This window comes from Cetorhinus maximus, chromosome 18 (assembly GCF_964194155.1).
Source record: "Cetorhinus maximus chromosome 18, sCetMax3.hap1.1, whole genome shotgun sequence".
Taxonomy (NCBI): Eukaryota; Metazoa; Chordata; class Chondrichthyes; order Lamniformes; family Cetorhinidae; genus Cetorhinus; species Cetorhinus maximus.
In genome coordinates this window covers 34464616-34476721 of record NC_135896.1, presented here as the reverse complement: position 1 = coordinate 34476721, position 12106 = coordinate 34464616, and the positions used below count along the sequence as shown (strand labels likewise).

General features: G+C 39.7%; 1 protein-coding gene across 2 annotated transcripts in view; it reads left to right on the top strand.

Moving 5' to 3' along the window:
• Positions 1-12106, top strand: part of dync1h1 (dynein, cytoplasmic 1, heavy chain 1) — a 105031-nt gene that overhangs the window by 18163 nt on the left and 74762 nt on the right. For both annotated transcript variants that reach the window (XM_078562365.1, XM_078562366.1), the window contains exons 11-23: positions 553-699; positions 1322-1462; positions 1551-1727; positions 1945-2055; positions 2153-2272; positions 5364-5603; positions 5988-6143; positions 6660-6773; positions 8045-8155; positions 8248-8457; positions 10845-10991; positions 11440-11606; positions 11697-11870. In XM_078562365.1, the coding sequence (XP_078418491.1) occupies positions 553-699; positions 1322-1462; positions 1551-1727; positions 1945-2055; positions 2153-2272; positions 5364-5603; positions 5988-6143; positions 6660-6773; positions 8045-8155; positions 8248-8457; positions 10845-10991; positions 11440-11606; positions 11697-11870 (2015 nt within the window). The remainder of the gene's footprint in view (positions 1-552; positions 700-1321; positions 1463-1550; positions 1728-1944; positions 2056-2152; positions 2273-5363; positions 5604-5987; positions 6144-6659; positions 6774-8044; positions 8156-8247; positions 8458-10844; positions 10992-11439; positions 11607-11696; positions 11871-12106) is intronic.

The following is a 12106-nucleotide window of genomic DNA, read 5'->3' as shown; positions in this document are numbered from 1 at the left end:
TTAATAACGAGCTATTTTCTAAATTGCCAAAAAAACACACTGTTTTAAGAGCTGCAATGCTGTTACTCAAATGATACTTTCTCAAGTAAAATATTAATAAAAGTTTAAAAAACAAAGACAAGCCATTTAATTACCATCAAAATGGGTTCAATTGATCAAGATTGGAGTTGCACAAGTCCTTAATGCATGCAGTTCTAAAGCTGCAGGTTGCAGATTTCTGCTCTAGGAGGTTACACTAATTAAGGGTAGTCCATATTGAAAATGGACAATTGAAAGGCATCCGAATAACATTCATATTGCATTAAAATTCACTCAAGATTGCTCCTGCCATTCAAACACTACCTAACTTGGATGCAAGAGAACATTTTCTACATCGGTTGTCTGTTTCTGTGTTCGTATGATGGAAACCTTCTTTGGGCGTACGACATATGCTTCCTAACATTTCTACTCTGAAATCTGCCCAACCTGTTCCTATGGAATAGGGTAAAATAGACTGCATCAAAATATAAATTTTCTCCAAGACTATTTTGAAAACTCTTCTCTTCCTTATAGAATATAGTACACGAGCTTCACATCACAAATCAGGTCATTTATTTACACCCGCCAATTGAAGACTGTCGATACAAGTTATACCAAGAGCTCTTTAGCTGGAAGATGATAATCCTAACACTTCCTAGAATACAGAGTCAACGATATCAGGTGAGTAAAACAGCAAAGGCAGTGGTTTTCTTATTGCTTTTGTAGCTTATGTAAGGAAGTGATCATATAGTATTAATTAGATATCATGAGACCATGGTTGGCATAATTTATTCTAATGCTAAACTTTACAAAGCCAATGATACCCTATTTTAGTTTTTAATGGTGTGATTTTCCATACAATTCTATTTCATTGGCAAACTATGTAGTTTTAGTTTTATTTTTGCAAGGCCATGACTAAGGCCATGTATTTGTTTTTGCATGGAGAATATTGAAGTAAACGGTTGAGGAAATTGAGCTGAATAAAATTATGTACTGCATATTAATTAAAATGCTACCTAGCATTTAGACAGAATTAGATGAGTATTAGTTAATAACCTCTTTTGTAAAACATGCAAAAACATTGAGGGTTAATTTTGAATTTGTGTAATTATGAAGTTTTTAGCTGGCATGTTGATTATAAAGTTTTCCTGTTCACTTCATTGTTACTGCATTTGGAATATGTAAAACTTCAATTTTGACCCATTTAACTTATTGGAAAATTGTAGCTGTTAACAGCTATGACTTGAAATTCTAAAGGATACTTTGATCCAGAGTATTTTGATTGTCTTCCCCCGCTGATTAGGTTGGTTTTCAGTATGAACTGTCTGAAGAGGAGAAATTCTACCGTAATGCACTAACAAGAATGCCAGATGGGCCAACTGCTTTGGAAGAAGCTCATGAAGCTGTTATGGGAATTGTCAGGGAAGTTGAAAAATATGTCAAGGTAAGCGTTTTGAAGACTGATTGTATTGAGTCTCGGGGCCTTACTCTGTTCAACAAATCTTTCTATGTGTGCTACTTTTTTTTGGTAGGTTTGGCTTCAATACCAGTGTTTGTGGGATATGCAACCTGAAAATATCTATAACCGTTTGGAAGATGATCTGAACAAATGGCAAGCCCTGCTTGTCCAAATCAGAAAGGCTAGAGGAACTTTTGACAACGCAGAAACTAGAAAGGAATTCGGGCCTGTTGTCATTGATTATGGGAAGGTAAAAGAGTAATGAGTAGTTTGGACATTTTTCCTTTTTTGGTTTAAACAAAGCTTTAACTTGTTTGTTGGACTGACTTTTCATAAGGGTGTAAATAATCAGATCTGAAGTGTTTTTGTGAAACTACTACATATCTTCATGCTGTTGTCAGTACTTGAGACTTTTGACTTGTCCGTATATCTTGAACTGTATTGTAAACTTGTTTGTTTTCTTCAAGGTGCAATCAAAGGTGAATCTAAAGTATGATTCTTGGCATAAGGAGGTTCTCAGCAAATTTGGACAGATGCTTGGTCAGAATATGCAGGAGTTCCATTCGCAGATTTCCAAGGTAAGGAGAAGACTTCGGAATAATGTGCACAGCAGTTGTATAATTGGATTCTATGTTGACCCCTTGTCTTTAAATGTTGACTTATTTTTAAATCCAGTCTCGTCAAGAGTTGGAGCAACACTCGGTGGATACAGCAAGTACTTCAGATGCTGTGACCTTCATAACTTACGTGCAGTCATTGAAGCGCAAGATCAAGCAGTTTGAGAAACAAGTAGATGTATGTATTGAGTTGAATTCTTTACCTAGATACGTTTAATTTCATCATTACAGATAACTGCCCTGTAGAATTTAAGTGCAGGTCTCTCTTTGCTAGTCATATCTTTGTTCCCTTTCATTTTGCTTGACTTGTTTCCTTCAAACTTTCTGTTCGCTTTCATTTGGGTAAACAATATAGCTGATTCACAATATCGCGCTAAAAAATGGTGGTGACAAAGAGCATTATGGAGTTGGACTTGGACTGAGGCAAACCGTACCATATACTTAGTTCCCCACCATGTTTCATAGCCACCAACTCCATCCCCCTCCCTGGCAACCATCTTGAAGCTGAACTAGGCTGGTCGCAACCTTAATATCGGGCTTCTGACGGTATGTGCACTCCAAGATCAGTTCTACCTCCGTAATATTGCCTGATTCTGCTTCTATGTCAGCTCATCTGCTGTTGAAACCCTTATCCTGCCTCCAGTGCTCTCCAACCAGCCTCCATCCTGTATTAACTTCAGCTCAACAAAAACTCTACCTGCTACTCACACACCAACTCCCACTCTTTTGTTTTTTGTTCATGGGCTTTGGGCGTCTCTGGCTAGCCCATCCCCAATTGCCCTTATTCAGAGGGCATTTAAGAGTCAACCACATTGCTGTGAGCCTGGAGCCACATGTAGGCCAGACCAGGTAAAGGTGGCAGATTTCCTTCCCTAAAGGAAATTAGTGAACCAGATGGGTTTCTACAACAATCGGCAATGGTTTCGTGGCCATAATCAGATTTTAAATTCCAGATGTTTATTGAATTCAAATGTTACCATCTGTTGTGGTGTGATTTGAACCCAGGCCCCTAAAGCATTACCCAGGGTCTCTGGAATACTCATCCAGTGATAATATCACTATGCCACTGCCTCTCTGACTCATCATTCATATGCTCGCTGACCAACATTGGCTCCTAGTCCAGCCGAGTCTCAATTTTAAAAGTTGCATCCTTGCATTCCTCCATGTCCTCGTCCCTCCTGATCTCCCTAACCTTCTTCAGCCCTACAAACCTTGGATCTCTGTGCTGCTCCAGTTCTGGCCTCTTGTGCATCCCTGGATTTTAATTGTTCTGGCATTGTTTGTGCCTTCAGTTCCTAAGGCCCTGAACTCTGACAATCCTTCCCTAATGCTTTCTGACTCTTTATCTCTCTCTCATCCTTTATGAAGCCCCTCAAAATCTACCTCTGTTCAAGCTTTTGCTCATTTGCCTTAATGTCTCCTTAAGTGGCTCAGGATCCAATTCTTTTAATGTTCTTGTGAAATGCCATGGAGTATTTTCTACATCAAACGCATTCCCTAAATGCAAACTATTGTAAGTGGTATAGGTTGAATATGGAATGGCAAGTGCAAATAGGCAGATTGTGTTAAGGGGTGGGGGCAGTGAGAGAGAAAATCTTGTTAGTAAGAGAAATTAGGTGGCGGCAAATGAAACTAAATGAGGGAGCAGTGATAGTGAACACTTTATGCCATAAAAACACGTTCTGTGGAGAAGTTGTCAAACCGGAATAGATGGCAAGAGTCTGTGGATTGAGGATGAGGGACAGCAATAGTGATTGTGCAAAGGGTTGTGGACACAAATGCTAAGTAAGGATCCTGACCAGTAACTGGGAATGGGATCATGTGAGGTTGAGGCTGAGACGGCAGGGAAAATATGTTTGATATCTCAATGCACTCTATGCTAACCCAGTTCAACCTTGCACCCGGTGTGGAGCCAGTAAATTATTTTTAAAGGGTTAAAAATTGTTAATTCCTAGCTTAGTGCTGGATAGTGGAACTAAACCAGGGAATGTCCGACAGCACAGTGGGGAAGAGAAGCTGGTTCCTGGAATTGTTAGGTACAAACACCATTGTGCTAAAAACACATTGTTCCCAGTTTAGTGCTGGGAATTGCTTAAGTGGAGGGGCAAAAGAAATGAATGCCCTGTGGCAAGCCCACAAACAAAGTAGTCACTAGGAGAAGTGGAACATTGGAGACAGAGTAGCAAGGCTTCCCATTGAGTTGTATGTCAGGGAGAATGGTGAGGTTTGTGGTCACGGGTGGATGCAGAGTGGCACTTGTCACACTTAAAGGTACAGCCATGTTGGACATGAGAACCAGGTCAACAGAGATGAATATAACTCAGTGCCACCGTTTGCTGGCTTTTTGAAGTATTTTAACATACAAAAAAATCACCTTTTGTATTTAATTGCCCTTTTTTTTGAGGGAATTGGAATAAGTGAGCAAGTGTTTCCCTTCTGCACAGAGTCTTGATCGTAGCCAGTTTGAAGTGGTGTTCAATTTTGGGCCTTAAACCTCGGGAAAGATAGATTGGCCTTGGAGTGGGTACAGTGCTGATTTGACAGGGCTTAAAAGATTATGTTATGAGGGTAGGGTGCGCAAACTTAGTTTGTTTTCCCATGTATTTATAACATTGAGGGGCAATCTAATCAAGGTGTTTAAAATAATGAAGCCTATGGGGTAGGTGCAGAGCAACTATTTCTTCTGTTAGTTGAATCGAGAAGAATCTTAAAATTAGAGCTAGGCCATTTATGTGCTATTCAGCATTAGGGTTAGGGTTATTTTACTTTTGAACCTACCCCTGTTTTCGTTTGATATCTGCATAAGTACTTCTTGGTATGGGATCACAGGGTAGCAATTAGAAGTAAGAACCTGGATTTGGTTTTCCTCCTCACTGCTAATCTTTCCAGATTTCACTTCAGGATGCTAACACCAGAGCTGGCACTCCTGTGCCTCAACTAACTTGGTAGATAATTATCAGGAGGTTTCTAGAAAATAATTGAAACAACTGCACAGTAATGCAAAAATGCTGGCAACTTTATTGCATTAGCTGTTGCAAAGCTGGGATGTGTGAACTTTGGAGTTTAATATTAGATTTCATTTTCACTTTGCTGTTGCAGGGAGGTTTGCTCCATATTTCATCTTTGCACTTCTGGCTGCTTTCAGTTTTGAGTGGTTGATGGATGTAGCACTAAATGACATATCTTGCCTGAATCTGATGTGCAAGCATAGTCAATGTAACTTTTCAATAAGTTTATACAAAGTAAATTGACCATTCTTCCATCTGTAGCTTTATCGCAATGGCCAGCGATTGCTGGAAAAACAGCGATTCCAATTTCCTCCGTCTTGGCTTTACATTGATAACATTGAGGGAGAATGGGGTGCTTTTAATGACATCATGCGTAGGAAGGACAGTGCTATCCAGCAACAGGTGGCTAACCTACAAATGAAGATTGTTCAGGAGGATCGTGCTGTGGAAAGTCGCACTACTGATCTCTTGGGTGAATGGGAGAAAACAAAACCTGTGGCTGTAAGTAATTGTTCATATTTCAGACCTTATAGAAATTTGTGCTGTGTTCTTCTACCATATGTTGCATGTTTAACATTTGCACTAAACGTCCATTATAGTTTATTTCTATGGCTCTAACAATGTCCTTTTGAATATATGCTGCCCTTAAGACAAAATCTTTACTCCAATTATTGTAGTTTTATAAAGTTGTGAATTGATGTAAGTTCAGTTGGTCAGTAAACAAAGTTTAACATGAACTCTTTATCTCGTGTTTTGAACTAGAGAGAACAAAATGTCATATTGCTTACATAAGTCAGTGCACTTAAAATAAACTTACTATGTGAAGCATTTTGTGCTGTTATGAAATATGTATCTTAATTATAAAACAATAAACTGGCTACTTAGGGGAACCTTCGTCCAGAGGATGCTCTGCAAGCACTCACTATCTATGAAGGAAAATTTGGTCGTCTAAAAGATGATCGTGAAAAATGTGCAAAAGCCAAAGAGGCTTTGGAGCTGACAGATACAGGATTGCTTAGTGGAAGTGAAGAAAGAGTACAGGTATGCATTTGATGCCATTGTGTAACTATTTCTGGCAACTAGTAGCTGAAAACGATAGAGATTCTGCCCTGCTGGAACTCGGCACAGTCTAGATTCTGGATGAGGTGGAGGGAGGGAAGTGAACCAATGATATAGAAAGAGCTTGGCTCTGATGGGTGCTTCAGTTTCCTAGGTTTGGATGCGTTGGATGTCATTTTTAAAATTTGCCTAATATGAGGTGGGCAGGGAGTCAGCCGTTGTCACATTGGCTAATTTAAAGGACTAACCTTGAAGGAATCTGCCAGGAGCTATTTAGATTTAAGCTATTACCTTAGCAGAATATCTGCTCAATTTTCTATAAGATCCAATAGAAGTACATGTCCATTCTGAAAAGGCAAAAAGTAAGCTAACTTGTGCATGGAAAATATTATTGCTCACTTTGATTATTTACGTCTATGGTATGTGTCCTGAATATCATTCTCAGTAAATGATGCCTCTAAAGTGCTCAAACTTACCATTTATCTCCCATTTTGCCAGGTTGCATTGGAAGAACTGCAGGATCTCAAAGGAGTCTGGTCTGAGCTGTCCAAAGTCTGGGAACAAATTGACCAATTGAAAGAACAACCATGGGTTTCAGTGCAGCCACGCAAGGTATGAAAACTAAGGCTTGTTTGAGGTTAGTTTTTTTTTCCAAAATTAAAATACCAAAATTTGAGAAGTTACTTGGGCAGATTGTTACTTGTTGATGATTGATTGGAAAATATGAATATTCTGCTTGGCATTCAATAAGAGACAGGGACGGTGGGGTAGAGAAAGAGGAGGAGAGTAAGATGTGTGTGCACATATGACAGAAGAAAGAGAAACAGATAGGTGCACATAGGCCCAGCAGCCAAGTACTGTCAGTACATTCAGGAAATTTAGAGATTTCCTAAACATGCAGGTAAGTCTTGGACTTGGGAAACCCATGCCCAATCCCTAAATGCTGTCTGGCTGATGCTTTCTTTCTTTCTCTCTCTCGCTCGCTCGCTCTCTCTCTCGCTCTCTCTCTCGCTCTCTCTCTCGCTCTCTCTCTCGCTCTCTCTCTCGCTCTCTCTCTCGCTCTCTCTCTCGCTCTCTCTCTCGCTCTCTCTCTCGCTCTCTCTCTCGCTCTCTCTCTCGCTCTCTCTCTCGCTCTCTCTCTCACTCTCTCTCTCACTCTCTCTCTCTCTCTCTCACCCACCAACTGGTGAGCCAAGGTTTAGTAATGCTAAGCCACAGGACCCACCCCCACTTTTACCATCTTAACAGTGTCAGTAAAGCTCAGATTAATTCCCAGAGCTGGGAATTAGCACTTAGCACACTCCATAGATATTTAGCAGTTAAACCTTGACTTTAAAAATGGATAAAAGCCACACATATATACATTAAAAATAAGCCACTCGACTTCCACAGAATAATGTATAGTTGCAGAACTCTCCTTGCAAGCTACTGGTAAAAACTCCAAAATGGCATTAGAGATTAGATTGATCAGACACTAGAAATCAGTGACCCTTATATCCTGTAGTCTGATCAATGTATTTTTTTAAATGCATATTTCTGATTATCACAAAAAATGCATAACTCTAATTAGAAAGTAATTTATCAGTAGCGCTGGGAGTCCAATATCCTTGTTATTTCCAGGTGCTGATTTGAAAATTGTTCCCCTTTCACCCTGTCTTGGTACCAGATGTTCTATCTAAGGCATAAAAGACAATTTCTCTTGATGCAAAGTACCTCCAAACATAAAGTTCAAATACAGATTGAGCTCCGGATGTTATCTTCTGTTTGGATGAAATCCTTCTGTAGACGGCTGAAACCCCTAGAGTAGACAGTTAGTACAGTATTAGTATTTTATAGATAAGTGACATCTCACCGTGGACTTGTTTCTGCTTTACGTAAAACAGCTTCGTCAGAACTTGGATGGATTGCTTAACCAACTAAAGAATTTCCCAGCCCGCCTGCGTCAGTATGCTTCATATGAGTTTGTACAGAGACTTCTGAAGGGCTACATGAAGGTATGTCCTATAAATTTAAATACAAGAGGAAAACATTTTGTTCATTTGTATGACCAAATGATAAAATGTTCATTTTAAACTTTGTCTTCCAGATTAACATGTTGGTGATTGAGCTAAAGTCTGAGGCCTTGAAGGACCGTCACTGGAAGCAACTGATGAAACGACTCCATGTTAACTGGGTGGTGTCTGAATTAACACTGGGCCAGATTTGGGATGTTGATTTACAAAAAAATGAAGCTGTTGTTAAGGACGTGCTACTTGTGGCCCAGGGAGAAATGGCTTTGGAAGAATTCTTGAAACAGGTTTGTTATGGACAGGATTAGAAGAGAATGGAAACCCTTGTGCCCTTTCCCTTACTTCCCATAATCAGAGAAGGTAGATTTTTATTTAGTCATGGGGAGGGGGCATCATTGGCTAGGCCAGCATTTATTACCCATCCCTAATTACCCTTGAGAACTGAGTGGCTTGCTAGGCCATTTCAGAGGGCATTTAAGAGTCAACCACATTGCTGTCTGGAGTCGCATGTAGGCCAGACCAGGTGAGGACTGCAGATCTCCTTCCCTAAAGGACAACAGTGAACCAGATGTATTTTTACAACAATCGACGATGGATTTTGTGGTCATCATTGGACTTAGGATTTAAATGTTCCCATCTGCCATGGTGGGATTGAAACCTGGGTCCTCAGAGTATTATCCCTGGTCTCTGCATTATCAGTCCAGTGACAATACCACTACATCGCCACCACCTCCCCATAAATGTGTGTTGCTTAGCCCCCGTAGTGTGTGGTCAGTTTAAAAACAGCAGCAAGCTTTTATGGGTTTAAATTGGGGGTTATTTATTCATGAATTCACCCCGAAAGTCTAAACACTACTTCACTTATGCCCCCGCACACACACACATATATTTAGAGAATGTTATATTTTTACAAATTGTACAAAAAGTAGTTTACAGTTCACGTGTCTGACTCACTGTAGGAGAACAGTCATTGAGGACCCAGTAAAGAAATTAGTGTTTTACACTCTTGAATTCTAGTTTAGATTAGTTCAAATAGCTGTCATCGATATCAGGGTTATTACAGGATTCCCTTGACAAGATGAATGTTCAGCAGGTCACGTAGTTAGGCACTTGTGGTTTTTGCACGAGGAGGTCCAATTTCTTTACAGGTGGACTTGGATTTAGGAATCAGGCTGGGAGGCCTTTTAGATTTTACAGCCTCCTGTTCTTAAAGGCAAAGATGACACTGCCTTTTCTGCAGCTGCCGTGGCTTGTGGTGTTCTCTGCAGACTGCCCACGTTTTTCTGGGTCTTCGGATTATAAAACTTGTCTTAAGCTAGTTTTGGTCACATGACCAGCTGATAACCTGGAATGGCTTGAAGCTGGCAGCCAGTGCTACACAATGGGGTTAATGGATGAGTTCTTGACACCTTAGTCAGGATGAATTGGCTTCTGTCCAGCTCTCATTGTTAGGATTCCAACAAGACATGGGAGTCTGAACTTATGTTTTGAGTAAATCCCCAAACAGTAGCAAGTACAAACCCTGAAGATTGTATTTGTATTGGTATGTCCAGTCCAGGGGCGGGGAATCACCCAGGGTGATTCAATTAGGAACTTTCCAGAAGCTTCAGATAGCCTGAGTTGAAGTTGCAACGGTCACCTGACCCTTGGCAGCCACCTTAGCCACTCTTGAGTGTCCATTTAAAAAAAATAAAAGTCCAAGAAGCTTCCATACGAACACACTCCGTGCTTGAATTTATGAATAGGGATGGGGTTGGAGAATTGAGGTAGATGGTGGTATAGTGGTAATGTTACTGGACTTGTAATCCAGAGGCCCAGGCTAATGCACTGGAGACATGAGTTCAAATTCCACCACAGTAGCTGGTGGAATTTAAATTCAATTAATAAATCTGGAATATAAAGCCAGTCTCAATTATAGTGGCCATATCACCCCTCGTTGATTTGTTGTAAAATCCCATCTGGTTCACGAATGTCCTTTAGGAAAGGAAATCTGCCATCTTTACCTGGTCTGGCCTACATATGACCAGACCCACAGCAGCGTGGTTGATTCTTAACTGCCCTGTGCAATGCACTAGCAAGCCACTCAGTTCAAGGCAATTAGAGATGAGCAACAAATGCTGGCCTTGCCACATCCTTGAAAGAATAAAGGAAAAAAAATAGCCTTCACTGGGTATGACAGGTTAGTAACTTTCAATTTTGCCTCGTCTCATTCTTGAGTTTTAGGATAGAGCACAAGTAGGGAAGGAATAGCTTTGTGAACATTTTAGAAACTTGTTTCCAGATTTGATGAAATACAGGTTGTCTACACTTCTTCAATGGCATCTCCCTTTTCAAAGGACTAGCACCTCCCATTCTATACCTGTTAAGTCGTCTTGGTGTACAACTTCAAGTCTCTCATTTTTCTAGTTGTCTAAGTCTGTATGCAAAAATAAGATTTAAATATTACATACTTATCCATGGTTGATTTAGAACATGTGCTAGACAAAGCAAATTTCCTGTAGCCTGTTGACAATTCGATGCAGTTAGTCCAAGTATTGTCCCAGTAATCACCAAGATAAATTCAGAAACACTTTTTTGCTCAAGTTATCTCCCAACAGTTATGTTCTGCCACCTGAAATGCCAGTTATTGGTCTTAATTCTGTGCAACTTCTCTTAATCTAAAACTTGTTAACAGATTAGAGAAATGTGGAACTCCTATGAACTGGACTTGGTGAACTATCAAAACAAGTGTAGGCTGATTCGTGGCTGGGATGATCTGTTCAACAAGGTGAAAGAGCACATCAACAGTGTTTCTGCTATGAAGCTGTCCCCCTACTACAAAGTAAGTATTTATGGGAGTGTTTATTTAAACATTTTGTTGCTTTATGCTTTGCCCTTTTTCCTATTAAAGTGAAATCCCCTCTAACTTGTAGTTAATCATCATTCCACCATATGTTTTACAATTGATACATTTCCAGCTTTGTGTTCATATTTTTATAATTTTGCATTTTAATTTCTATTCCTTCATGCTTTCGCTCACCTTGCATTAGGCATTACCAAATTACAAGGTATTTGCTGCGTGTCTTCGTAGTCATTTTTGATGCAGTGAGATTTTAGTTTTTTTTATTTTAAGACATTTAAGAATTCTACCCGTTCAAAATATTTGTAGAGTTCAGCAATGACGGTTTTCCCAAGAGAATTGTTCGACTAATTAAGCAGTAAGTAGATTATATATTTTGATAAAAACCTAATCAATATTCTTTTCTGTGCTAATTGTAACATTTCTGTAGGTCTTTGAAGAGGATGCCTTGAGCTGGGAAGATAAACTAAATCGTATAATGGCACTCTTTGATGTATGGATCGATGTCCAGCGTCGCTGGGTCTATCTTGAAGGCATCTTTACAGGAAGTGCTGACATTAAGCATTTGCTACCTGTGGAAACTCAGAGATTCCAGAGGTACTTGCGTAGATTAACATTTAAATTTAAATAGTTATTTAGAAATTCTTAAATTGAAGTGTATGTTCTAATTATATTATTATTAAACAGCATCAGCACAGAGTTCCTAGCACTAATGAAGAAAGTGACCAAGTCTCCCCTTGTCATGGATGTTTTGAATATCCCAGGAGTGCAGCGATCATTGGAACGGTTGGCAGATCTGTTGGGCAAGATACAGAAGGCTTTAGGAGAATATCTGGAGAGAGAGCGATCATCCTTCCCTCGGTATAGAATTGAATACTTTTTTTTTCAAAACACATGGCTGCATTGAATGCTGGAAAGAAGAGAAAGAAATTGTACAAGGGAAAAGCTAGCTTCCTAGAGAAGGAAGTAGCACAATATTAGAAAAGAGCAGATTAAGAAGGACTATATGAAATACCAAAGACAAGTTTCAATGCATACATGTAAATGCACAAAGTGTGGTAAATAAGGTTGGTGAGCTACAAGCAAAAGTAGCTGTG